General features: G+C 28.9%; 1 protein-coding gene across 2 annotated transcripts in view; it reads left to right on the top strand.

Annotated features, from left to right (window-relative positions):
• The window catches only part of LOC142334341 (serine/threonine-protein kinase ULK3-like), a 45698-nt gene that overhangs the window by 6461 nt on the left and 12286 nt on the right, over positions 1-26951 (top strand). The window contains exons 2-6 of one of the 2 annotated variants that reach the window (XM_075382310.1): positions 157-308; positions 10857-11071; positions 14048-14274; positions 16994-17255; positions 24372-24497. In XM_075382310.1, the coding sequence (XP_075238425.1) occupies positions 157-308; positions 10857-11071; positions 14048-14274; positions 16994-17255; positions 24372-24497 (982 nt within the window). Of the gene's footprint in view, positions 1-156; positions 309-10856; positions 11072-14047; positions 14275-16993; positions 17256-24371; positions 24511-26951 lie in introns of both variants that reach the window. The other variant, XM_075382311.1, reaches the window with a different exon arrangement.

The following is a 26951-nucleotide window of genomic DNA, read 5'->3' as shown; positions in this document are numbered from 1 at the left end:
AAAGGGAACTATTTTGAGAAAACTTTGGTAGTGATTGAAAAATAACTGGATTATACAAATTTTTTTCATGAATCTTGTAATCTTATTGATTGACAACAAAAATCCTACAAAGTTTTTATTATAAGAATTTTATTTATATTTTCATTAATTTTACAGAAAGACAAAAAAGATGTTGCCATTAAATGCAGTGAGAAATCAAAGTTGTCACAACCAGAGGCAATTGAGAATATTATAACTGAAATAAGAATTCTGAAAATGCTAAGGCATCCTAATATTGTTGAAATGATTGAATTTCTTTGGGATGACAAGTAAGAAGTATTTTATGTTGTTACTGTGTTAAATTTTAAGTACACTTTCACAGCAAGCTATATTGAACATTCATTTTTTAAACAGATTTTTTTCAAATGAAGTTTAATTATTGAAGACACATTTCGATACAAACTGGATCATTATAATGCAGATCAAAATGAACTAAAGTAGGTTTTAGTTCCTGATAAATACTTGAGCAAAACATTTTTTTAAATTATGTCAATTATAAAAATTATTGCCTTAATATTAACATAAATACAGTTGATAGTAGTGCATTATAGGAAATCAACTGTGAAGTCTTAGATTTTAATTTGAGGTTCTATAAAAATGATAAAATGCAAAAATAAAAATGAATAGTTCATTTTCATAACACTGTGTAAGGACACAATGTCAGTATATGATTTACTTTCATTCTGTTATGTGAAGTTCTGTTAAATGGAATTTTGCTGAGGAAACTTTAGTAATGATTGGAAGTAACTGGATTATAACTTATACAGTATAATTTTAATTATCTGATTTTATTGATCTTTTATCATGAATAGGAGTAATTAAGAAAAAAATATTGAATTTGTAGAAATGAAAAAACTATCTTGAGTTGCTTATCCTGGATTAGCAATATGTAATTATTGCTCTTTCAGTTCATAGAAATATGATTTTTATATTGGGGTTTGACAGTATCAAAAATTTCTTCAGATTGTTAGATAATAATATATAAATTTGATGTGGAATAGGTTGGTGTACTATTCCACAGATAAAAATTTGCCTACATGGATCAAGAGAAACCAAGAAACAATTAAGAGAAGTCAATAATAATATTTAAAAATAAAAAGCAATTGAAGTAATAGTAAAAAATATGTGAAGATTCTAAATAGATATAAAAAGTACAAAAAATAACATTTTAAAGTGTGCTAATAGTATTGAGTACTCATTATTTTAACGCTCTTAAAAAATGAAGGAATCTTTTTCAGGGAGCTCTTTCAAGTTGATCAGACCACTCTCATACAATCTGAATCCTTTTAAAGGAAAAATAAATAAATTCTACTAGTTTAGGCCAAACTGCTCCCCCAAGTAATCTAATATCCCTAGCTCCTTTAATTTAAAAAAAAGAAAAAAAAGTGTATTAATAAAAAATAAATATAAATATTAAGGTATTGCTAGCGCTCTCTCTGGCAAGTATGACAGAGAGGCAGTGATACTACCTCTTTAAAATAGTGGTTTTCAACACCTTCCATGCCTTTCAAATTCATTGTATTAAGTAAATAAGAATGATTTTGGATATATAAATTGTGTTTAAGAATCCTGAATAAAAAAACAGTTTTTTGATTAGAGCACCTCAATGTAACTACTGTAAAAATATTCAGACTTGCAAGTGGTCTAACCGATCATCAGGATCAAATAAAAGAATAAAGAAAAAGTTTACTCAACTATTAATATAACACAAAACAGGCAAATCTAGGTGTTAACAGCTGTATTCATAGCTATATTAATAGCTGTATTTCCATAGCATTTATGTAAATAAAATGTCTGTACATATGACATTCAGCCATGTTTCTGAGGTCAAGTATGGTGACCTCAAACTAATAATGCTCCTCCACAAATTCAGTGACTTATTTGCAATTCACTTTCAAATACAACAGTATGATAAAAATGAAATTAAAACATCCTGTTAAACATTTTTAATAATTTATTAGTAGTTTAATATTTTCAGTACATAGTGGATTAAACTTTCATTCAACAATTATTTAAGTTCAATGAATGAGTTTGAAGAAACTTTTTTCATTAATGCAATAGAAATATTTGTTTAACAGAATTATTTACGGCAATTTTGTGAGCCAATAAAGTTGGGTTTTTTATTATATAATATATGATATTTTAGACAGTTTTCAAAATACTCCACTTATCATCAATGCTTTATCACAAAAAATACAAAACATAAATTAAAGGAAATTTTGATTAGTTTCAGTTTATTTATCTTAACAATTTTCTATAAAATCAATAAATTTCAATTAAATTGTAAAAAGAAATAAAACTGAATGTTAATGAAAATTTCTGAAAATTGATTTTATTCTCAAACATAAGTAAAATTTATTAAGCATATTAAAAAAATAAATTAAGGCTATGTCATTTAGCTTTGGTATTTGAAAACATTACAAGCGATATTTTATTTTTTAGATTAAAAGATTATCCATTTATTATAGTTCTTAAAAAAATGTACCTTTGTGTTATTCTTTAAACAGTTCATAAAATCACTGAGACATACAGTTGAATTGTAATAAAATCTGCAACTCATCTTATTTTACATAATACTTTCCTGGAACGGCTTTAGCCACATCACAAGTAAGTCCTACAACTGTGTTGTCATCTTTTTTGCATAGAGTTGAAGGTGGAATTGCCCATACAGTTTCATGTATAATTAATCAATTATCTTATATTGAAATAAAAAAAATAAACTTTATATAGTAGGCAAATTGTCAAATGAAAGTTTAATCCACTATTTAGTGAAAATATTATACTACTAATATATATATGTAGATATGTTATACACAGTGTACATTATGTATATATATTACTTTAATCCGATCAACCTAAGTACAGAATTAATATTCCATTATTCATGCAAGAGTGTTTTCATGAGTTACTCGCATCATCAGTTGCCCTACATAACTTTTACATATCAAATTACATATTAAAATCGCAATTAAAATTGAAATTAAGAGTCATTTTATATTATACTTAAGATTTGAAATTGTTAAAAGGCCTTTTTTCCAAATTAAAAACAAATTAAAAATCTTTAAATTCAAAAATTAAAAATTATAAATATTAAGTCATTTACTATAATTAAATTAAAAGTTAAAACTAATATCAGTAATAAAAACAAAATAATTTAAACAAAATAGAAATCCATGTGGACTACCTAGCCAAAGTTATGTGACTGTACAGACTTAAGTATTATGAATTATCAGTATCTTAAGAAGACATCCTATTTTATTTTATTTATTAATTTTGTACTCAGGTTGATTGGATTAATATAATTTGTATAATGTGGAGGAATATGATTCTCGAAAGGATTGACTTGAGAAAAAAAAAATATATACAGTGATATCAGACATTTTTCAAAAAGCTTGTGTTCAGAAAAATGAATTACAAAAAGTTTGTTTTGTCTAACCAGAAACTTTAGATCTTGTTCTTAAATTAAAATAAACATTGAAATATTACCATATTTGAACCATATTTTTTTTCTGAACAGCTTCTACTTTAGGTACAAGCAGAACACTTAATTGCATAAAAGTGATGCAGGCCCGTTTGCCAACAGATTGTTCAGATCTTTAGCCCAGTAAATAAAGCAATTAATATGAAACTTAATAACAACAATAATTATATCAAACAATTTTTAATTCTTATGGATAACATGTCAGTGATTGTTGCAAATTAGAAAATCTAAAATAGGAATTTATTTAATATTTTATTGAATTTAAATTAAACGGTTTGGCTCAGGGAAAACAGTCGCCTACTAATTCTTGGACACTAATGATATTGAAGCTAAATATTAAAACATATTCTTCATCTGAATAAAACACTGAGTTAGTGCTTTTGTCAAATAAAACTTTCATATGCTCATAAGTACCATCACACAGTCATTTTGATAAGCCAGAGGTAAGCGACATAATTAATGAAACAAACCAGCTTAAGCATAACACAATAAATAGCCTTAAAAATAAAAACTCTGGGTAAAAATAAATTTCATTTATCAGCTTAAATTAACCATTCAAGCTTTATTAAACATGGATTTTATGTAAACAAATCTGGCAAAAATATTATATATAGAACAGTAATATTGTTGATTGAATCAAATAAACTCCTTTGTAATTCAAATGACAAAAAAAAATCTTTTTGTAAACTAGCTGAGTTTGAGGAAAAAACTTGTTTTAGGATATTCTCTTTAAATTAAACAGTCAAGTTTACAAACAGAGGTGTGCAAATGGATTTCACTGGAATAATTTTCATAAGAAAGGGAATTCTGTGATAGTAAATAAAACAGAAAACATGGTTAATGGATGGTACAAGGACTAGAAATTGCATGATAATTATGCATCTAAATACTTATATCTCAATTAGGCTAGAACAAATTGAAATTTCATTAAGTAATACTTCATATACTTAAGTATATACTTAAGATACTTAGATATAATAGTTTTCATGAGTATGAGTTAAAAGGTGAACAAATTTCTTATTAAGATATGGATCACAAATTAGCAGATTTTCCATGTTGTAAAATGTTTAAAAGTGATGATTCAGTTTTCATAAAGAATAAAATTAAAGTTAGAAAGTTGAAAATAGTTGAATCATACTGCTCTGAAAAGATATTAAACAACTATTTAATGATCAGTTCTGAGCTTGTATTTTGGGTATATGACTTCTGTTGTATAACTTGGATATTTTTATAAACAATTCAATGATGATTTTGGAATAAGTAATAGAAATACGTTAAGTGGTTACTAAACATAACTTAGATTTTAGAGGGGTAATAAAAACATTGAATATGGGAGCTCAAAAAAAATAAATGAGCGCAGAATACTAGCTTCCCGAACAATTATTAAGAATATTACTTCTAATTTATTGCGACTGAAATTACAGTAGTAGATTCAGAGTTATCACCTCAAGAAACATTTCTCATGAGGTGCCTCATCATGTTGTAATTTACAAAGAATTTTTTTAATTGAGAAGTGTTATTAGAAAAAAAAAATTGTGTAAGGCAGACTTTATTAGATTTACTGATAGTTCCAAGTTTATAATTGTAAGAAACTGTTGTTTGAGTAAAATCTTTGACATTAATATCAATGGAACTTATGTATGATCATAATACAATATTTAGAGATATATTTCATTGAACTAAATAGTTTAAAGCTATTTTAAAACAACTCATCATATGTGGAGGGATAGGGCTAAATTAATATAAAGATTTCAGAAAGATAATAAATGATTGTAAAGATGAAAAAACATTGAAAATATCATTTTTAAGTCATGTATAATAGAGAATTGTTATTGGTTGAGGTTACTCTTGTTATGATTTATTTTTATTTTACTATTTACCTTTTGAACTACTGATTAATAAGTGTTGGCTTAGATATTTTTTGTGTTTTAATATTATTTTTCTTTTTATAATTTGTTTTGTTTTTTCTTTTGTTATGAAAACAATTTTGGAATTACTGTATTGATGTTAAGAGTTCATGGAATTGTAAACTAATTATTTTAAAAGTAATAAGTAAATATGTTCTTTTCTTTTGGTCAGAAATTACACCGATAAACATAATCTTTGTTTCCTAACATGCGATACATGATTTCAATCTGTTTTTTGATGATTCTTGATTTTAAAATTTTTGAAAGATGTTTAAATTTTATTAAAGGATTTTTTCATTTTTCAATGAATAGTTAGCATTTTAAGCTCCTATATTGTATTTTGTTGGCTCATTTTTTATTGTTTATATGTTAACATAATTTATAAGCTATAAATAAACAATACTAGACAAAGAATTAAATCATATCATAGTCACATAGTATGACATCATATCTAATATTGACGAGTATTAGACAAGATAATCATGTCTGTGCAAGTCAAAACATGTAGCCGAAAACACAGCTGTGTTGTTTGTATTAAGCGCTGGATTTAGGAATGAATTAATTTTGTTCAATCTTATTGCTGTCTTAAGTTTGTTAAAAGTGCAGTATCATAATGCGGCTCAAAATTGTGTAAATGATGTGGTGGATGCCTTTTGTTATGTATGTGGTGATCAGGATAAGACATGGGCTCCTCATATAGTATACACTAGTTGTTCTGTATATTTAAGAGGATGGCTGAAAGGTCACATGGAAGGCTTTGCCATTTGGTGTTTCTATGGTTTGGCATGAACCAAAGGATCATGTAACAGATTGTTTCTGTTGTTTAACAAGTGTGTCCGGAATTTCTAAAAAATCTAATTGTACTGTAAAATATCCTTCATTGCAATCTGCAATCAGGCCTGTACCTCACAGTGAAATTATTCCAGTTGTTTTGAAAGCAGCAATGAAGAATCAGAAGAAGTCAACAATGATTTTGATTTTGAACTATCTTCTAATAAGCCACGTCTTATATCACAAGGTTAAATGATTTGGTTAGGGATTTAAATTTATCAAAAAATCATGCTGAACTGTTAGGATCAAGACTGCAAGGTTGGAATTTACTTCAAAAAAATACAAAAATTTTGGGCTTTTGAAGCCAACAAAAAGAACTTTCTCAGTACTTTATTGATGAAACTAATTTGGTTTATTGCCCAAATATTGATGAGCTTATTTGCATTAGGACAAATTCATATACCTGAGGACTGGTTTCTTTTCATAGATTCGTCCAAGTATTGTTTAAAAGTGGTTCTACTACATAACAGTAACAAATATCCTTTGATACCAATCGCTTATGGTATTAATTTGAAAGAGACATACGATGTGATGAAAGACTAAGTATATGTGTTTTCTTTGCGAATGGGACAGCTAAGCTAGGGATAAACATTATGTTACCAAAGAGTGGAAGAAACGAGACAACTTAACTCCAAATGGGAAAAATATTATTCATGAGCTCTTAGTTGAACTCAAATATTTTTACCCCCTCTCCATATCAAGCTAGGAATAATGAAAAATGTTGTAAAAGCAATGAAGAAGAATAGTTCCAGATTTGTGTACATCAGGCAGAAATTTCCGAATTTAAGTGAAGGAAAAATTAAAGAAGGAATGTGTTTTGGTCCTCAAATAAGAGAGTTGGTTAAAGATGATGTATTTAACTCAGTGTTAAATAATGTAGAAAGTGCAGCTTGGGCTTCATTTAAAGACATTTGCAAAAACTTTCTTGTGAAACAAAAATCCGACAATTAGCATGATGTTGTTAATCGACTTCTTACTTCATACAGAGCTATGTGATTTAATATGTCCTTGAAAATACATTTCCTCCACTTACATCTGGATTTTTTCCCGGACAACCTCAGAGACATAAGTGACGAACACTGTAAACGTTTCCACTAAGACATTTCGGTGATGAAAAGCTGCTATAAAGGGAAATGGAATACTAACATGCTAGCCGATTACTGTTGGAACATTAATTTGGTATGTGCCTGAGGCTATTAATAAAAGAAAAGCATCAGCTAAATCATTCTAACACAGGTATAACCAAGCAAAATTATAAATTTTACAGATTTTAGCTATATTTTCCCTTAATTTTTTTTTAAGTGTAATTTATTTAAACCTAAGGGTGATAGAAAAATTGTATTTAAAGATCTGTAATGTGCGCAAATAAGCAATTCTTGAAATGGTATCACACTTAGAGAAACATTAAAAAATTTTTTTTTGACTATCAGTGTTATTTATCTTTTCTATGTTAAACAGACATTTGAGAATTTTTCTTTTTTTTTTTTGTTAATTATATATTTTTTGTAACTAAAGAGTGAATATCTGTTCCATATATGAGGGCTATTCAGAAAGTAAGGAACGTTTTGGAATTTTAAAAAAACCAAGTACAAGAAAAACTTTTTATTATATACATGTGAAAGAGGGACTAAAATACTACTTTTCAACATAATCACTATACAAATTCAGGCACTTATCATAGCGGTGGACAAGCTTTGAAATTCCTGTGTCATAGAATTCTGCCGCCTGTGATCTCAACCACTCAGTGACGCACCCATCTTGCATAAAATTTGTGGTAGCCTAGCTTCTGTGAAACAATTTCAAACAATAAAGTCCATGAAACTTGTGGGAAACATAGAGAAAGCTCAGTTATTGTGAAACGGCGGTTTTCACGAATCTTTTCGTCAACAATGCTCGAACGTCCACTCTTCTCTTTATCGTGAATGTTTGTTCGGCCATTTTTAAACTGAATATACCACTACCTGACAGAACTTTCACTCATTACGTTGTTCCCGTACACTTCACATAGTTCCCGATGAATTTCTATTGGTTTTAAGTTTTTTACCAACAAAAAACAAGTCACATACCGCACCTCACAACTGGCGGAATTTTTGATTGCAGCACACATTTCCAATTTGTATATAAAAAAAACGGGCAGTGCGGAGATGTTCCCGTTGTCACGGCTGGACGCTGACAGAGGTGCCGAGCATGAGCACACAAATATATACGCAATTGGCGTGCGTCAGGTGGAAATGTTCCTTACTTTCCCTCATATATAGACGATTTCCTGTAAATATAGATTTTAAAACTTTTCTTTTTGTACTTGAAACTTATTATTACTGGTATTTTAATTAATTTTTTAAATGAAGTTTAAAACCTTATTTAAAAAATGTTAAAATTATTTTTAAACTTTAAGTTTTAAAGACCATGCAGTAATATCATTCTTCAATTCATCAGCATTGTCAAACCGTTGCAAGCCTCTGTTTAAAGTGAAGAAAAAGAAAGTAATCGCTGGGAGTTCAGTCAGTTCTATAGGGTGGATGAATTTCCAAATTTTGTTTGGAAAACCACGCAGTCATGACAAACCAGACAGCCTCATGTCTGGTTTGCCATAAGGGCAGAGTTTGTCATGCAAAAACAAAACCCCATAGGATAACATCCCATGCTAATTGTTTTTTTATAGCTCTAATAGAATTTTTAATGTTTTGAAATACATTTCAGCATCATCCTTTTTTCCCCAAAAAGTAGCTATAAGCTTCTTTACCGAATGTTGTTTGAACTTCTTTGGTCTAGGAAATGATGATTGCTGCCATTGTTGCTTTGTCCCTGCGTTAGAGTAAGAAATCCAGGTGTGATCTCTGCTAATAATGTGATAAAACAGTTTATCACCTTCATTTTCATAACACTGCAAAAATTCATGCACAGCAACAAGATGTTTTTCCATGTGTTTGTGTCTGTTAATAAAATTTCAGTACCCATTTCACGTACAATTTTTTATAGCCCAACTTTTCAGTCAAAACGTCAAATCAAAGATCGTAAAAAATTAGGAAAATTCAAAAACAATTGTGACAGTGAAGTGCCGGTTTTTGCAAAATTTTTTCATCATCAATCAAATCTGTTATCACCATTGGCTGACCGCTATGTTCTTCATCATGAATGGCTCCATTGTCTTTAGCATTACTCATAATAATCAACCCGTAATCAATTATATATTTGCCTGTTAATTTTAGACACAGAATTATTTTTTGCCATCAAAAATTCAATTACTCCTAGTACTTCACACTTTGCAAGATCACAAATTGTAGAAGTCATTATAAATGACTTTAAACAACTATCAACAAAATGACTCAACTATTGTTACTAAGGATAACTATTCATTGAAATAACTGAACTACACAAGTACCATCTATTTACATGGCATATATAGACAATAAGTTCCAATTTCATCTTAATTTTTAAAAACATCCTATGTATGTGTGTGTATGTGTATGTGTTTTTTTTATATATATTTATGCGTTATTTCTTGAACAGTGTATATTCTCTAATAAAATATATTGTATTATATACTTAGGTTAAAATATTGGAATTCTACTTTTATAATGGGTAATTTTTTTTAAAGATAGAACTTTGAATTGAAATAAGTTCTGTTTGGCAAACAGAACATTGGCTTTGGAAATATATTTTCACAATTTGTAAATGTTGTTGCGGTGTCAGTTTTTCCATGATCATTTGCCAATGCTCACTGATCTGAAATGACAAAACAAAATGTCATCAAAACAAAACAAATGAACAGCTATCTCTATCAAAAGTTTATCACTCTAAAAAAACACTCTATATAATAAAAAAATTTAATCTGTTTATTCTATAAGCTTCTTCTTTAATGAGAAAAATTGAGTTTCCACTAGCTAATAATATATTTCTTATTTCAATTGCTTGAACAGTGCATTCAAGATGTATGGGTCAATTTATTAAAAATTGCAACTGTAGCATTAAAAAAAAATTGATTTCTCTTCCTTCTTTTTTATATATATCTCCAATTTAAACTTATTTCTCATATTGTTAATGTGTACATCCATTTTTACTGATGCTCCCCAGTATTTGTCTTGTATATATGATTGTATACATTGTACACAGTCAATCTTTAATTCATTTAAATGTGAGCTTCAAATCCTTTTCTGATCCCTGTTCAAAACAGTTGCAGTTGGTTTTTAAAAGTAATGTTATTTCCTTAACAATTACAATCTAAGCTGAATCTGTGTTGCTTGACTTCTTTATTCCCATTGTTCCTAATTCTCTTTAAGGTCAAAATATCTCTTAATTAATAAAAGATCATCTGAATCTTTTGTTTATTTAGCAGCAAATAATTCTGCTTGAATAACTATTGTTGTTCAACAGTGATATGTAAAAAAATATATATTGTTTTAATTTACATTTTATAATATATATAACTTTTATTAACATGTACACATATATTTTATTAATTTTATTTTTACATTAATCTGTAACGTATATTTTATTAATACCTACAATAAAATGTATGCTGAAAACAGCTTTTGTGTTAACATAACACATATTATATAAAATTCATAATTTCTTGTAATCAAACTTGTATATTTCAGATGTATTTATATTGTTGAGGAATTCTGTGATGGAAGTGATTTATCTAAGTTCATACAGAAACGTCAGAAAGTTCCTGAACGTATAGTACAGAAATTTTTACAGCAGTTAGCCATGGGATTAAACTATCTTAGAAGTCACAACATTAGTCACCTGGATCTTAAACCTGCAAATTTATTACTTGTCACAAAGCCTCGGTTGACATTAAAAATTGGAGGTGAGTGAATGGTAGCAGGGTGGTGTGTTCTAAAATAATGAATAGAATTAAATAAAGGTAGTGTTGGGATCAATCATTTTAAGACAATTAAAATTTTCCATTTAATAAATTTCTAGTCCCATAATCAGTTGTATTTTAAGAGGAAGAAGCACAACAGTACTTACTTGGATAAAGATCTAGCACATAAAAGTTAATTAACCAGCTTGTGTGTTATTTTACAAAGACTTCCATTAACCTTGAATTTAAGCTAGATAAATAAAAGTCATTGAACTTCAGTTTTACATTGTTTAATGTTTTCTTGATTATAATTCTATGGTTCTATTAGTTCACGATTGACAGGTCAGATCTAGTATAATTTGCTACATCCTGCACACTGTGGCTTGTCTAAAATTTACTCTAGATATATATGTGTGCACCCTAAATGTAAATTTTTCTAATGCTGTATTTTTACTTTGGTTTTATATATATAAAACATCTAGCATATTATATAACATCTAGCATAACTTTGGGGAATTTGGGGTCCCCAAACTCTGCATGTCTTAAAGCCTGCCACAGCTGTATCTTCTCAGAGCCCTGGTAAATAATGTTCTCTTTAAAAAATTATATGAAATTATACCAATTCTATTTAATTTTTAATGAATACTTTATTCTAAGTTAAAGAGTAAGCCACTTAAGAGTGCGGTACTTCTCTCAAGGGATCAGTTTTTCTCTTTTAATTTCACTTAAGTGGCTCACTATTTTTTATCTATTTTAATTTTATTTTTAACAGTTCTGTAATTGTAGGATGCTCGTAAACCAGTTGTCCATAATTATATTCTAATTTGTGTCAACTATTTTGAGGGTATTAGACAATTTAGTGCATGGTCCATCAGGCTTTGTTCTGTATAAATTTCTAGTTTAGAAATGCATTTACATCAACTGAAGCAAACAGTTTGAGTCCGTACTTTCATTGTTTTTTTTGACATGTACACTCTAAATCCATAATGTCCTTAGAATTTTATTGCTTGCCAGCTGATGTAATATTGCCAGCACTTATGAATAAGCAGTTCAAAAACTGCTCTGCCAAAACTTGGCACAAATAATGCCAAGTTTATTAATGTTTTGTCTCTATTGGCAATCAAATATCAGGCAGTGTGACAAAAACTAAAAATCTGTTTCATTTTTATTATTTTCTATGTTTAATAGAACATAGTCACAAAAAACAGCTTCAGAGTACCCATTACATCTGTTTCCTTTGTGGAATGCTTAACAAATTAGCAACACTTGTTGGGTAAAGTATTTCAAGTAATGCTGAGGCATGTTTATTATCTCAATATATTGTAACAAGACCAGTTTAATGAACCTGAGTACAGTTCTTCCAATTATGAGAAAATATCAAGGAAAGGAATCCAGAATAGATGCTTTTATTAGGCGAAGAGGCCAGTTTAACAATCATTCTTTGTAATACTGTGAGTGTCACACCTCCAACAACTGTTCAATAAGAAGGGTCACTGGACCAGAGTAGGAATTTATTAGAAAATAAATTGAATTTATAATAAGACTATAATTCTCTTGCTTCAACAGTTAAGGAATCCGGCTGGTTCTGTAGGTCAGGGTATATAAACCTGCTTGGACAAAGTATAAAGTCAGTATTAAGCGAAGAGAAAGAAACAAGTATAAGCCTAGTGTTTCAGATTGTGTTTGATGTGATTAAAGTGACATCTCATGCATTCCAGTGTGGACAGTGGGTGAATGCAGGAAGTTAGGTGGGCTACTGACAGACAATTAGTGAAATGTATAAAGTATTAAACTCATTAATAAATTGTTAGGGTAGTTCTGTTTTAAAAAGGAAAGGTATTTTGCAATTTTAGACTTGTCTTATCTGGTAGTTAGTGCAGTACTAGTTGTTGAAGATATTAATATTAGCAGTCACTATTATGAATTGAGTCATTTGAATTGAGTTCTGCTTTTTATGATTTAACTTCTTGTAAATAAATCCTGTCTTTACTTGAAATTCTATTTTGAATATAATTTATTGATTATTATTATTATTATTATTGATTTGTCTTATTGTTTTATGTTCTTAAACTAATAAGTTTTAATTACATAAACATTTTTAGGTGTTAGTGTCTCAGTATTCTGATCGAGCCGCAAACACGTGACAGTATACATGTTAACACTGGGTTTGTATACAGTGAGATTATTTTAATAATATGCTCATTCAAAAACAAATTGAGGCATACACTTCAAGTTATCACTACTGTGTAAATAAGTTATTGTTTTTCTGGACAGAGTTCATTTGTTTTGTCTTTACCATAATAAAAAATATTTCTGTTATCTGACTAACGTATATTCTCATTCATTCAATTCTCACTAATATTCAGTTCATTTTCACTGCATGATTTAAATTTCAGAAGATATTTTCAAAAACCTCATCACCACTGATAATAATTTTCTCTACAAACCAATCAGAAATTAATCCTATGAAATTTATTTTGCAATGTTATGCTTCATTTTTAATTTTTTGTATCAAATGTTTTTGTGTTTTTTTTTTTATAAAAGATTTTATTTTAATGCCTAATTTTTTCTTGTTCTGCAGTTATAAATAAATTCTGATTAAAAAGAGAAGTAACTTTTATTCATATCATCTTATATTTATTAAAAAATTAAAACAAGATTATAAACAATTTATAAACAAAAATTGATGTGAATAAGAAATTTGCATCATTGCATCACTTCTCAACATTAGTTAAGTTTATGTAATATTTTTATACGTTAACTACAAGGATTATACAATGATTTATCATCATATTTAAGTATAATATTTTCTGTTATGTATCGTTTTTATTCCTTTTTGATTTTTATGAATAGTGAAAATTATTTTTTTTTTTTCCATTTTTTATAAAAATTAGCTCGTACTAAAAAATTACCTATGTAATTTAACTTTTAAAAGGTTCTGTGTGATTTTGGTAGTTTGTTTTAACACATATTTTCCAGATTTTGGCTTTGCTAAATTCCTATCGGATGAGACATACCAAGGGGCTTTACGTGGATCACCTTTGTATATGGCTCCAGAAATGTTGCTACGAAGACAGTTTGGTGCAAAAGTTGATTTATGGTCTGTTGGAATTATTACATATGAATGTCTGTTTGGAAAAGCTCCTTTTGCATCATGTAATTTTAAAGAACTTCGTGATAAGTTAATTGCGGAAACAACTATTGAGGTAACCTCATTGAAATTTTTAGTTTAAGCATTGTTGTAAGATTTTATTGCCGAGGTTATTGTGACTTACCAGTTAAATTATTTATTTTATTTGAAGGTTATTCGTATTACTTTTTGTATACAGATGAAAATAAACTATTCTACTTTTTTACTTTTTTATTTAAAGTGAATAGGATGATGTGGGAAAAGGATACTTTTGCAGCAGCAGTGTTATGTTATTTGATATTATGGTTCTCATTGTTTCCATTACTGGAATTTTATTTCATTCTGTCACTGTTTAGTACCTGACATTTGACATTTGTCACTGTTTAGTACAGTGAAATATGAAACCTATTCTGATGATACAATATCACCAGGGAAAATATACTTTAACTGGTTAGTTCAGTGATGTTACAAGTATTGATCAATAATTTATACATAAATTCAAATTTAATAACAAGTCATTGTAATTTTTTAATAATATTTGGAAACTGTAATAATTTTTCATTAAATGTTTAATATTATGTTAACAAAAGTAAGGGCCTATGAGTTATAAATAATGATTGACAATACTGATTGGTTTGCATATATGCATTAGCTTTAAGTTGTGTGTTAGGCATGTAACTGCCACATTGGTATCAGTTTATTTTTGTTTGTTTTTATGAGAGTTGTTAAAAGAGTGAGATAATAATGAATCCCACCACAGTTGTGAAACCATCATTATCAAGGGTTTTCTTTCACAAAATATTAACTTGTGAGAATTTTTTGTTGTTGTTTAAAATTACTCTATGTTTTTAGGGGTTTATTTGAACCAAATTTTAATCAACATTTTTTATTTTAAAAAAATGTTTGTTTATGTATTTATATAAAATATGTCATACAGGATGTTTCTAAAATGGTGGGCTGGCTCTACTTTTTCGGATTCTACTTGTAAAACTAAATAAAAATTTCCTTAGGAAAAATGGCAATTCTTCTTTATTCTCTCCCTGTTCGCCATTTTGTTATTTTTATATAAAAGTTTATATCTCAAGTTCGGATAGATGAATCACATTAATATTGGGTAAACTTCTAGGTAATGAAGTTTTAAAATTAGCAAAAGTCAAGACTTAAATACCTTCACAAACTAAAAAATGGTGGCCATGCTTATTTTTCAATCCATTAAAATTTATGTTATTGCTAAAATATTAAGCCTTTTATTTTGAACAAAATGACATTTTATTGTTTTAAATCAGTCAAATAGTTAGTTATGGGAGAAAACTGATGGTGTAATTTTATGTCGTAATTATTAGGTCCATTATTGTGAGAAAATTATTACTTAATCTGATACTAATTTGCAATACTAGAATTAACAATAAAAACAATTAATATTTAATCGAATTGAACGTAAAGTTTAGGACTCGAAAACAGATACAAAATTACAATTTTCAGCCATAACTCGGCTGATAAAAATAAAAAGTATTAAGCTTTTTAATATTTTAGTAATAACAAAAATTTTGATAAAACTAATATTTATGGAGATATAACGGATTGAGAAATAAACATGGCCACCATTTTGTAGTTTGCAAAGTTATTTAAGTCCTGATTTTTGCTAATTTTAAAACTTTATTACAAAGACGCTTACCAAATAATATAATTTGGTTCATCTATCTGAACTGGAGATATAAATTTTTATATAAAAATAATAAAATGATAGACGGGAAGGACGAAGAAGAAATTGCCATTTTCCCTAAGGATATTTTTTGTTTAATTTTACAAGTAGAATCCAAAAAAGTATAGCCAGCTCACCATTTTAGGAACACTGTGTGTGTGTGTAGATATATATATATGTCGGAGAATAAAGTACAGTGGAGTATCTTCCGACAAAACGATGAGAATATTCTTTAGAATATCTGTATTTTTAGTAGTTTTAAGAAATGTACTATTACTTGTAATATTTTGTAGAATAAGGTTTAAATTGTTTTATTGCGGTAGGCTTAGGCCCAGGTAGGCACATGGTTGTCAACGTAGTCGGGATCCCAGGACGATAGGGGTATCATAAAATTAATAAGGAAAGGGAAATATGCAGTAGGCATATTATTTGAGAATATTGAGAAAAGTCGGTGTTGCTTTGGAACCCAGATCGAACAGACGTCCTGGTGATCGCGAATTCGTTATTTCCCTGAGCCTCGGTCTATCTCAAGTTGTTTTAATATTATTTGAATTCTAAATTGAATTAATCTTATATTATAATTCGTGTGCTACTGAGTTATTGATAAGTGATAATTATCATTTGTAATTATTTCATTGTACGAGTTATCTACTCATTTTTATTAATTGAACTTTATTGTAATCTTATATATTCTCCACTTGTAATGGTGGGAATGAGTGAAGCACGAATTCGTTATTTCCCTGAGCCTCGGTCTATCTCAAGTTGTTTTAATATTATTTGAATTCTAAATTGAATTAATCTTATATTGTAATTCGTGTGCTACTGAGTTATTGATAAGTGATAATTATCATTTGTAATTATTTCATTGTACGAGTTATCTACTCATTTTTATTAATTGAACTTTATTGTAATCTTATATATTCTCCACTTGTAATGGTGGGAATGAGTGAAGCACAAGGCGTTGAATCCCTGACAAATCTCCTCGCCTCTCCGACATATATATATATTTTACACTATACTTAAAATACATAAAAGTACTTTTATGTATTTTTTTCCATTAATGAGATTATTCTCTACTAATCATTTGTTTCAGATACCTGAAGATTGTGGGATCTCAAGGCAGTGTCAAGAATTGCTAAAAAGAACACTAAAATATAACCCTCAGGAACGTATAGACTTTGAGCAGTTTTTCTCTCATCCATTCATTGACATTGCTCATGTGCCTTCTCCTAAAACTTATAGTTATGCTGTCGAACTTCTGCATCAAGCTGTTAAACATGATTCAAAAAAAGAATTTAAAGAAGCTTTTAATTTATATTGTGATGCACTTGCTTACCTTATACCGCATGTTCATGGTACGTGTCAATAGCCCATCGGGTTGGTGTAGTGGTTAACTTGTCATTACAAATCAGCTGATTTCGAAGAGTTCTAAGGTTCAAATCCTAGTAAAGGTTACTAGTTACTTTTATACAGATTTGAATACTAGATTGTGGTTACTGGTGTTCTTTGGTGGTTGGGTTTTAATTAACCACACATCTCAGGAATGGTCGACCTGAGACTGTGCAAGACTACACTTCAGTTACATTCATACATATCATCCTCTGAACTAATACCTTACAGTGGTTCTGGAGGCTTAACAGAAAAAGAGAAGTGCATTTCAATCTCGCTGAGTTACAAAATTGTATTCTTGTATGTTAATACAGTGAAACCTCTCCTATTCACAGTTTGGTTAAATAGTGGTCACTTTGGTAGGCATTCGTTTTGAGAAGGAACCTTAAAATACATATATGGTATTGTATTAGTTGGCTTATAGTAGACATGGAGAATGTTTTATACTGTAAAAGTTAAGGATTATTTAGCTAAAAATTTAAGTTAAGGAAGCTAGCTTCTATGGAATGTGGTTGAATGTATTGTTCAATAAAATGTGGTATGATAATGTAAAATAATGTTTAATACTGTATAACATCTACTTAAATAGTTTACATTTAACATGTTTAAAATAATGTTTAATTATTGGTTAAAAATAAGAAAACAAATTTTTTTTAAATAATTGTTACTTTTGGTCTGTTTCTCTGCTAGTTTTTTCTTTTTGATTTGATTTTTGGCCCTTTCAAATAAATCCATTAGTATATTATCATTTAATTCAGATAATTTTTTTTAAACGGCACCTAATGTGTAGACTTTCATCTAATGAAAATATATTCTTCTTTCTAATGAAAACTGTGTGCTGTCTTCAGTTTCTTCTTCACCATTATTTTCTTCTGTGTTTTCGAGCTCAACTATTTCATTTGCTTTTACAAACAAATTTTCTTCCCAGGTTTATTTTCTGAGGTTGTTGGAATGTCTATATCATCAGTAACAACATCAATGCCTGCATCCTTTCTGAGTTACAGTACTTCCTCTGTTTCTTCAGCACACTTATCTGTTAATGTTCCAGTTGTGATAATAAAAGGCGGGTAAATTCCTTTTTTGAATTATTTAGCAATTGTTGATGCTCTTATCAAATCCCATGATGACTTGAGCCAGTTTTTCAGATACAGTAATACGTTTAGTTAGGTCTTTCACATTTTCAGACTAGTCCATTCAACCACAGCTGAGCAGATACGGTGAGTATAAAAGAGCTTGAATGATTGAATAATTCCCTGATGTAAGGGTTGTAGCTTGCTCAAAATGTAGCAGGTAAAAACATAAGTTTTACATATAATAATTCGGAATTAGGTTTATGACATGTTGCGTTATCTAAAAACATAATGATTCTGCTGTCTTCACATTTCATTTTTTCATTGAATTTATTTAGCCAATCGGGGAAGATTTTTTTTAGGGTTGTCATCCATGATGTAGGTAGGAAAAAGCACGTAAGTGCTTTTTTGCACTCTATTGTTAATTTTCAGTTCTTCATTTCCACATTTTCTTTGCAGTATATTTCAGTGCCCCATTCTTTAGTTACATATTTTACAAGCAGGTATTTTTCGATACTCATTCTTCATTTTTATTATAAATAATATTTTTTGATATTCTCTCTTAATTTCTGTGTTTCATAAAAGTATTTTTCAGTATTTCATCAACTAAAGTTTTTGTATACTACTTTCTCATTCATGCCTACCTTTGCATTTCTAATGTGTGGTTAGATCTTCACTGATCAAGTCATAGCAAATTTATAATAATGAATGTTAACAATATAACTGAAGAAAATCCAGAAATGTTAATTTAGGAATTCAAGATCTTACAGATAATCTTTATGGCATATATACCCACATGGTGCATAAAGTAAGTAGTAAAATAGTAAATAGTAAATCTATAAAGTAAATAGTAAAGTATAGGTTTGGCTAACTGTAATTTGCACATGGTGTGGAAATAAATAAGCCAAGAGAAAATGAAAATTTCAGTACATCCGGAAAATCTGGTAGAAGAATGAAAAAGAAAGCTAACAGTGATAATTATAAAGTTTCAAAATTGTGTGTTTAGAAATAGTGTACGCAATTTTTATATACATCATAAAACATTGCCACATTAAAGAAGTTACTAGTGACAGAAGACTCTGATCTACAGGTTACATTACACTGTACTTCATAGAAAATTCTGAGGGTATCAGTTTTAGATGGAAGAAGACTAAAAATAATAGGAAAATCTTTATAAAAAACATAATATATATTTCAAAAAATAGAATTGTTTAAAACAAATGAAAATTTACAGACATGAAGGAAGGTTATTTTTTCAGACAAGTTCAACATATGTAAAAAATTGTCGTTGGACTGTTAATGGCTACAAATCTATACAAAAGATCAAAGTGTTGGTATTGATGGGTACTATTGCTATATGAGAAATTTTGAATGCACTTAATTTTTAAATCAGGTCAGAATAAACGTAAATTCTGAGAACTATTAAAAATAACTGAAAACAAAGTTAATACCAAGCCTTCCACCTTGTTTAGTTTTGTTAATTGACAGTGATTACTTTCATTACGTAAAATTACACCAGAATCCAAATTTAAATTACAGAAAACAGAACTATTAGAATGGCTATAGATCAGAAATATTTCTTACTCAGCAGAAAATCTCAACTGTATTTAAATAAGTTCTGCTGTAGAGTACTACTTCGACAAAATATTGTAGGACTATAGTCTCAACATATCTACTTACCACCCTGAACCCAGTTCAGTTAAGCTGATTTGGGTGAAAATAAAAATTCTGCTGGTGGAAGAATGTATGACAAGGTGTAACATAAGAAATGACAGAAAAATATTTTTGAACTGCTTGTTGAATATTGGAAAAGTACTGTGAACACATCCTAAAACGTAACATAAAGTAATTGAAGTATTAAAACCTAAAAATAATAACTAAAATTAAGCAAATAGAAATATCAAGGCAGATAATAAAATGAAACAAAAATGTGTGCCATATGGCGCACTCAAGTGCATATGTATAGTATGTGTTTGTGTTGATATTCCTCTTTCCTCGCCATCAGTCCAGCAATCCATTTCAACTCTAATCAACTGAGCTTTCCAAACTTTGAGGGTTAATAACATTGGTATATTGATGGTCAATACCATTCAGCTGTTCTTTTGAAGCCTTAAGAATACAGAAGATGGAATCCAAGCCATTCAGTTACGCTATCCATGGGCTATCAAGTCATGTTATTCATCTGATAGCCAAACAAATGCTCAGGTAAACAGTTAAAAATAAAGTTCAAAGTCATTGAAATAGCACTGGAGAACATGGTATATGAGACTGTTAAGGTACTGGAAAAATAAGTTTATGGGAATGCTGTTGTAAAGGCTATTATAGGTCAGGGGTGGCCAACAAGTCGATCGCGAGGCCAATTTTGGTCGATCGTCGATTGCTCGCAATGTCTGGGGTGGAATTCAATGTAAAACTTAATAAGTGAATTAAAAAATAATATATTTTACCTATCTACCTATACCTCGCTGGAATGCACCTTATACTGAAACACAGTGTATAAACATAGTATGCATTTCACACCCCTTCTTCACCCTTAGACTACGCCTATGACAACAAGTCGATCGCGACACACTTTTAAGATAAAAAGTCGATCTTATATTCAGAAAAGTTGGCTACCCCTGTTATAGGTGATGTAACTAAGTTTGTAAATAAACAGATTTAAGAAGGTTTGCTGGTGCACTCAAGCATGTTCATGATTATCAACCAGATGATTTACTTTCTGATGATTAAAGTGCAAAATATAGGAATGTAAATAGATAGATTATAGAATAAGGTGTCGTAAAGTAACTTCAAGAATTAATGATACTAGCAAAACCATGGTGCTACCAACATTATAGTGTGATAGAAAAGAAAAAAAAATTAGTAAAAGCATAGTAAAATCAGAGTGCTTGATAAATTTGTTTAAAGGTTTTAAATGAGCCAGAAGAAGATCTATAAATAATGACCACAGCCAAGTTTAAACTAGGCCATTGAACTGCCCAACTTTCAACTGCCTTTCATCCAGAGGTTCTGGATTCGAATCCCAGTCAGACATGACATTCATTAATAGCTACAAAATGTTTATTTCATATTTCCATGCACAAGCTTCAAGCTTATATAGTGAATTAATCATACAATGTATGTGTGTATTAATTGAATACAAGTGTATTTAACATTCAGTTTAATCAGAAAATAAATCTTTAACAAAAGCTGAGAATCTACTTACAGTTTTTTACAAAGTGGCACTTCTATAAAAATCTTCAGCCAACTTGAAATTCCCTAAATCTAAGATAGCATCTGTTGTACTAAACACTAAGAAACCACCTTCACACTACCAAAATTGAACTTCTTTTATCATTTAAGAAGAAATTCCTGCAGAATATAGAAACTTGAGAATAAATGACAATGGTTAAAGCCATAAAATTAAGAACATGTTTACATAATACTACTCTACTTCCAGTTCACTCCTGAGGGAAAAATATCAAAAGCATATTCTGATATAAATATCAGAATGCACCTTATACTGAAACACAGTGTATAAACATAGTATGCATTTCACACCCCTTCTTCACCCTTAGACTACGCCTATGACAACAAGTCGATCGCGACACACTTTTAAGATAAAAAGTCGATCTTATATTCAGAAAAGTTGGCTACCCCTGTTATAGGTGATGTAACTAAGTTTGTAAATAAACAGATTTAAGAAGGTTTGCTGGTGCACTCAAGCATGTTCATGATTATCAACCAGATGATTTACTTTCTGATGATTAAAGTGCAAAATATAGGAATGTAAATAGATAGATTATAGAATAAGGTGTCGTAAAGTAACTTCAAGAATTAATGATACTAGCAAAACCATGGTGCTACCAACATTATAGTGTGATAGAAAAGAAAAAAAAATTAGTAAAAGCATAGTAAAATCAGAGTGCTTGATAAATTTGTTTAAAGGTTTTAAATGAGCCAGAAGAAGATCTATAAATAATGACCACAGCCAAGTTTAAACTAGGCCATTGAACTGCCCAACTTTCAACTGCCTTTCATCCAGAGGTTCTGGATTCGAATCCCAGTCAGACATGACATTCATTAATAGCTACAAAATGTTTATTTCATATTTCCATGCACAAGCTTCAAGCTTATATAGTGAATTAATCATACAATGTATGTGTGTATTAATTGAATACAAGTGTATTTAACATTCAGTTTAATCAGAAAATAAATCTTTAACAAAAGCTGAGAATCTACTTACAGTTTTTTACAAAGTGGCACTTCTATAAAAATCTTCAGCCAACTTGAAATTCCCTAAATCTAAGATAGCATCTGTTGTACTAAACACTAAGAAACCACCTTCACACTACCAAAATTGAACTTCTTTTATCATTTAAGAAGAAATTCCTGCAGAATATAGAAACTTGAGAATAAATGACAATGGTTAAAGCCATAAAATTAAGAACATGTTTACATAATACTACTCTACTTCCAGTTCACTCCTGAGGGAAAAATATCAAAAGCATCTTCGAGTTTCACAGCATGTGTAGATGGGATTTTTAAGACAGTAATTAGACAAATATTATATAATATTCAAAGACAGTACTGCTTTGAATAAGTAGTACTGCTTAAATACCTCTGTACAACTAAGTTGATCATTAAATCAATATATTTTTTTTAATATATATATATATATATATATATACATATATATATCTTTATAAGTTCACTGTTGAAATTGTATTACAGAGGTGTCACGTGCTTTCTTTATATTTACAAAATTTTGTAAATAGACAAGATAATTAATTTTCTTTTTTTCTCTTATAATGTTATTGATATGTAGATATGGACTACAACAAAATTTCTTCACTTTCTATCTATGAAAAAAATTATAAAGAAATTCTCTATTTAACATCATAACCGTTGTAATTAATGTTTTTTTTTACTAAGAATTTACATTATCTTAAAAGATCTCCATTTTGAAGGCGAAATAAATGTTTATTAAAATATAGTTAAGTCATCATGTTATATTTATAAACAGACATTGTTATTGAGTTAAGCATAAAATAATCATCATACCATAATTTACTAGTGAATGATCCATTAATTTTATCACTGTTAGCATACTTTTTTCATGTAGTTACCATGTAACTAAATGTGATTATGAATGATGAATTGTAAATTCATAATCTATCCTGCTTATGAAACTGAAATTATGTAGTAATAGAATCTGTGAACTTTACCTTTTTATGGTGTTTGAGGAATTCCTCAACACCAATTCCACTGAATTGGAAGTAAATCATAAATGACATTATTTAACTTATGATTACTGAAATGTAATTAGAGCAACCCAGATAAGTGTTACAAAATTACCTGCAACTTTAATTACAGTTTAGTAGTTGGTCCATTAAGTCTCAGATTGACTATTTTGAGGCATTGTTTTTGTTAAACCACAAAATCTAAACTATGTCATTAAGGTGTAAATTCAGATTAGTGCTAATGATACCTTTTTTATATTGAACTTATTCTGGCTATCACTTCATATGACAGTTTGATCTCTCTTTCTACCTTTAATCCCTTTTCATTGGAAAACCAAAATGATCTTTGGGCTTTCATTAGCTGTTGCATAAGTTCTGTCTGTAATATACATTGTCATACTCTATCTGCAGACAGGTTAGCCGCTTAAGAGACCACAACTCTGCGTATGGTTTTGTTTAGGAATTCTGGTTACTATCCAGAGGTTGTACATAAAGCAAAACTAGTAGACTGTTAAATAAAACCAAAATTAGTAACTGTTAAAAGTCATCAGTCATTATACTCCTATTTTTAATTGCACTTCAAAATGCAGTTTCAGTATTTACATGGGATGTGTGTGACTGGGCATTATTATGTTACAGTACTATTGGCTCCGTGAACTGTCTTAACGCTCCACACATGTATCCTAAGGTTTTTGTACTCTTTGACCAATTGCTTTTATACTGACTTTGAGGATTGCAATATCAGAAAACTAAGATTTTCTGATGATGTTCTGTTTCACTTTTTTTTCAGCTGAAAAAAATGTGACAAGAAAACAAGCACTGCAAACTCGATTAGCTCAGTACATGGATCGTACTGAAGCACTTCTTCCAGCTACAAAATGGATTCAGCCATCATCTACTCCATACAATGTTCTAAGTATTTATTTATTGTAAGATTTTTATTTTTAAATAACGTTTGGACAGTTAAATTGTTAGTTAACATATTGTATGGATAAATTAATATATAAGTAAAAAAGAAAGATTTTTCTCTTGTGAACTTATTTCTAAGTTTGGTGATAACAGATTATGTTGGCATTAACTGCAGTAATTGTATTTATTTTTTTTTAAATCAAATGGGTCATAAGGATAACTTAATAAAATAAGCAAGTAATAGATTAAATAAAACTGGTGGAGTGAATAGTGTAATATCATTATAGCACTGCTTACAAATTCTTAGTGTCTACAGGTTAATGAAGAAAGAGAAAGAATCTATTTCTTGATATTTAAAACTGAAATTTTGAATCATTTATTTACTATTAAAGAGTATACTAATATATAATACACCATGTACAGAATTGTGTATTTAAAGAAAAACTGAATGCTGCTTTATTGGTCCCATGTGTCTCATCGTAGAGGCATCACTAAAATTATTTTCAAGGCACATTTCATAGCTTAGTTCTTTTCTTAACTAATTTAGTTGTGATACCTTTAACAATAATGATCAGGCCAATTTCCAGCTGTTAAATAAAACAAGTATTCAGTTTTTACTGCATATTTCACATAAGACAACCTGAAACCTAAGTTACTTAGATGTACTAATAAGATGTACAACAAAAAAAAAATCCTGCGAAGTCAATCATAACTCGCAAATAAAAAGAGATAATCAAATAAACAAATATGGCATAAAAATACATGTTTCTTTTGTTAGAAAACCCATTTATTTTGCCATGTGGTCAACATTTACTGCTGCACCTTTTTCCCAACTATGAACCATTTTCTCATTGTGTCAATTAAGAATGCTGGCAGTCTTACCTTGATGCACGACAATACTGCATCCTTCTGTTCATCATTCGTGGTGAAATGAATACCATTAATAGCCATCTTTATTTGTAGAAAGAAATGAAAATCACAGGGTATCAAATCTGGTGAGTAAGAAGGGTGTGAATAAATTCAAATTTCAACTTCACAAGAACTTCAGCATTTGTATGGGACTGAGCATTATCATGTCACAGACTTATCGGCGCCATGGATTGTCAAACACAACACACATGTATCCTAAGGTTTTTTAACGTCTGTATGTAATGCACAGAATTTATGTTTGATCTAGCTTCCAGAGTATCATCTGGAGTTTCTAGAATCTCAGAAAACTCTCAAGAGAATTTTTTTGTAATGGGTGGCATTTTGAATTTTTTTATTGTGGTGAACCATATTGCTGGTATTCTAAAATGGTAATTTAACAGTAAAAAATTCTGATGTGGACACTACATAACTTTCTTGTACGCCTATTAAATTACATATTTACATTTTTGAAAGTACATAAAATTTTATTTTACTAATAACTTCTAATTTTTTTTTCATACTTTTTTTATTATTGAGTTATTATTTATTGTAAAAACCTTTTTACAGTCAGAGGTTAATAATTATTATTAGTTAAACATTTAAATTAAAAAAAAAAAAATAGTTAGGAAGGAAAATGAAAAAAGGAAGAAAATGTATGTTACAAACCAAAAAAAAAACAATAAGGCGAAGAAAATGTTGGAAACAAAGAAAGAATAAAAAGATTAAGAGAAGATGATAAATATAAAGAGAAAGAAAACGTTAAGACCAAAGAAAGAATAAAAAAATTAAGAGAGGATGATGAATATGAAAAAAGAGAAAATTTGAAAACTAGAAAACGTGTACACAAATTAAGTTCAGAAGAATTATATCAAACCAAAGAGTGATTAAATGATTGGCAACAAAAAACAAATAAATGAAATGATGATCAACTCCAACTTAGGGAGAATATTGTCCAACAATATCAGAGGAATAATGAACCAAAATATAAGAATTTTTTGCAATTTATCAGAGATGGATATTTATGCCTCAGTGTATATGTTATTCTTGTGAGGTCTATTTTTCAATCATTCTGTAATTAACTTTAATGTAGATAAACAGAAATTCCAGAATAATTAAATAAAATTTAACAGAAATTAAACTATAAAATCCAAAAATAATATGATCCTAAATTATAATTTTAAATTAATATTAAATAATCAGATGTTTCACCAACTTTATTACATATACGCATATCTAATTATGCCTATTAAATTACATATACACATTTTTAAAAGTACATAAAAATGTACTTTTAAAAATAATATCACTAATAATTTATGATTTTTTTTCTTTTTTTTCTATTGTTATTGAATAATTATTTATTTAAAAACTTTTTTCCAATCACGGGTTAATAATTACACCGATAAACATAATTTTTGTTTCGTAACATGCGACACATGATTTTAATCTGGTTTTTGATGCTGAAAACAAATATGAACTCTGAATCTTTTTATCACCCACCATTTTTGAAAAATGTTTTAATTTTAATTAAAGGATTTTTTCATTTTTCAAC

Source organism: Lycorma delicatula, chromosome 1, assembly GCF_047948215.1.
Source record: "Lycorma delicatula isolate Av1 chromosome 1, ASM4794821v1, whole genome shotgun sequence".
Taxonomy (NCBI): Eukaryota; Metazoa; Arthropoda; class Insecta; order Hemiptera; family Fulgoridae; genus Lycorma; species Lycorma delicatula.
This window is presented reverse-complemented; position numbering and strand designations above follow the sequence as displayed.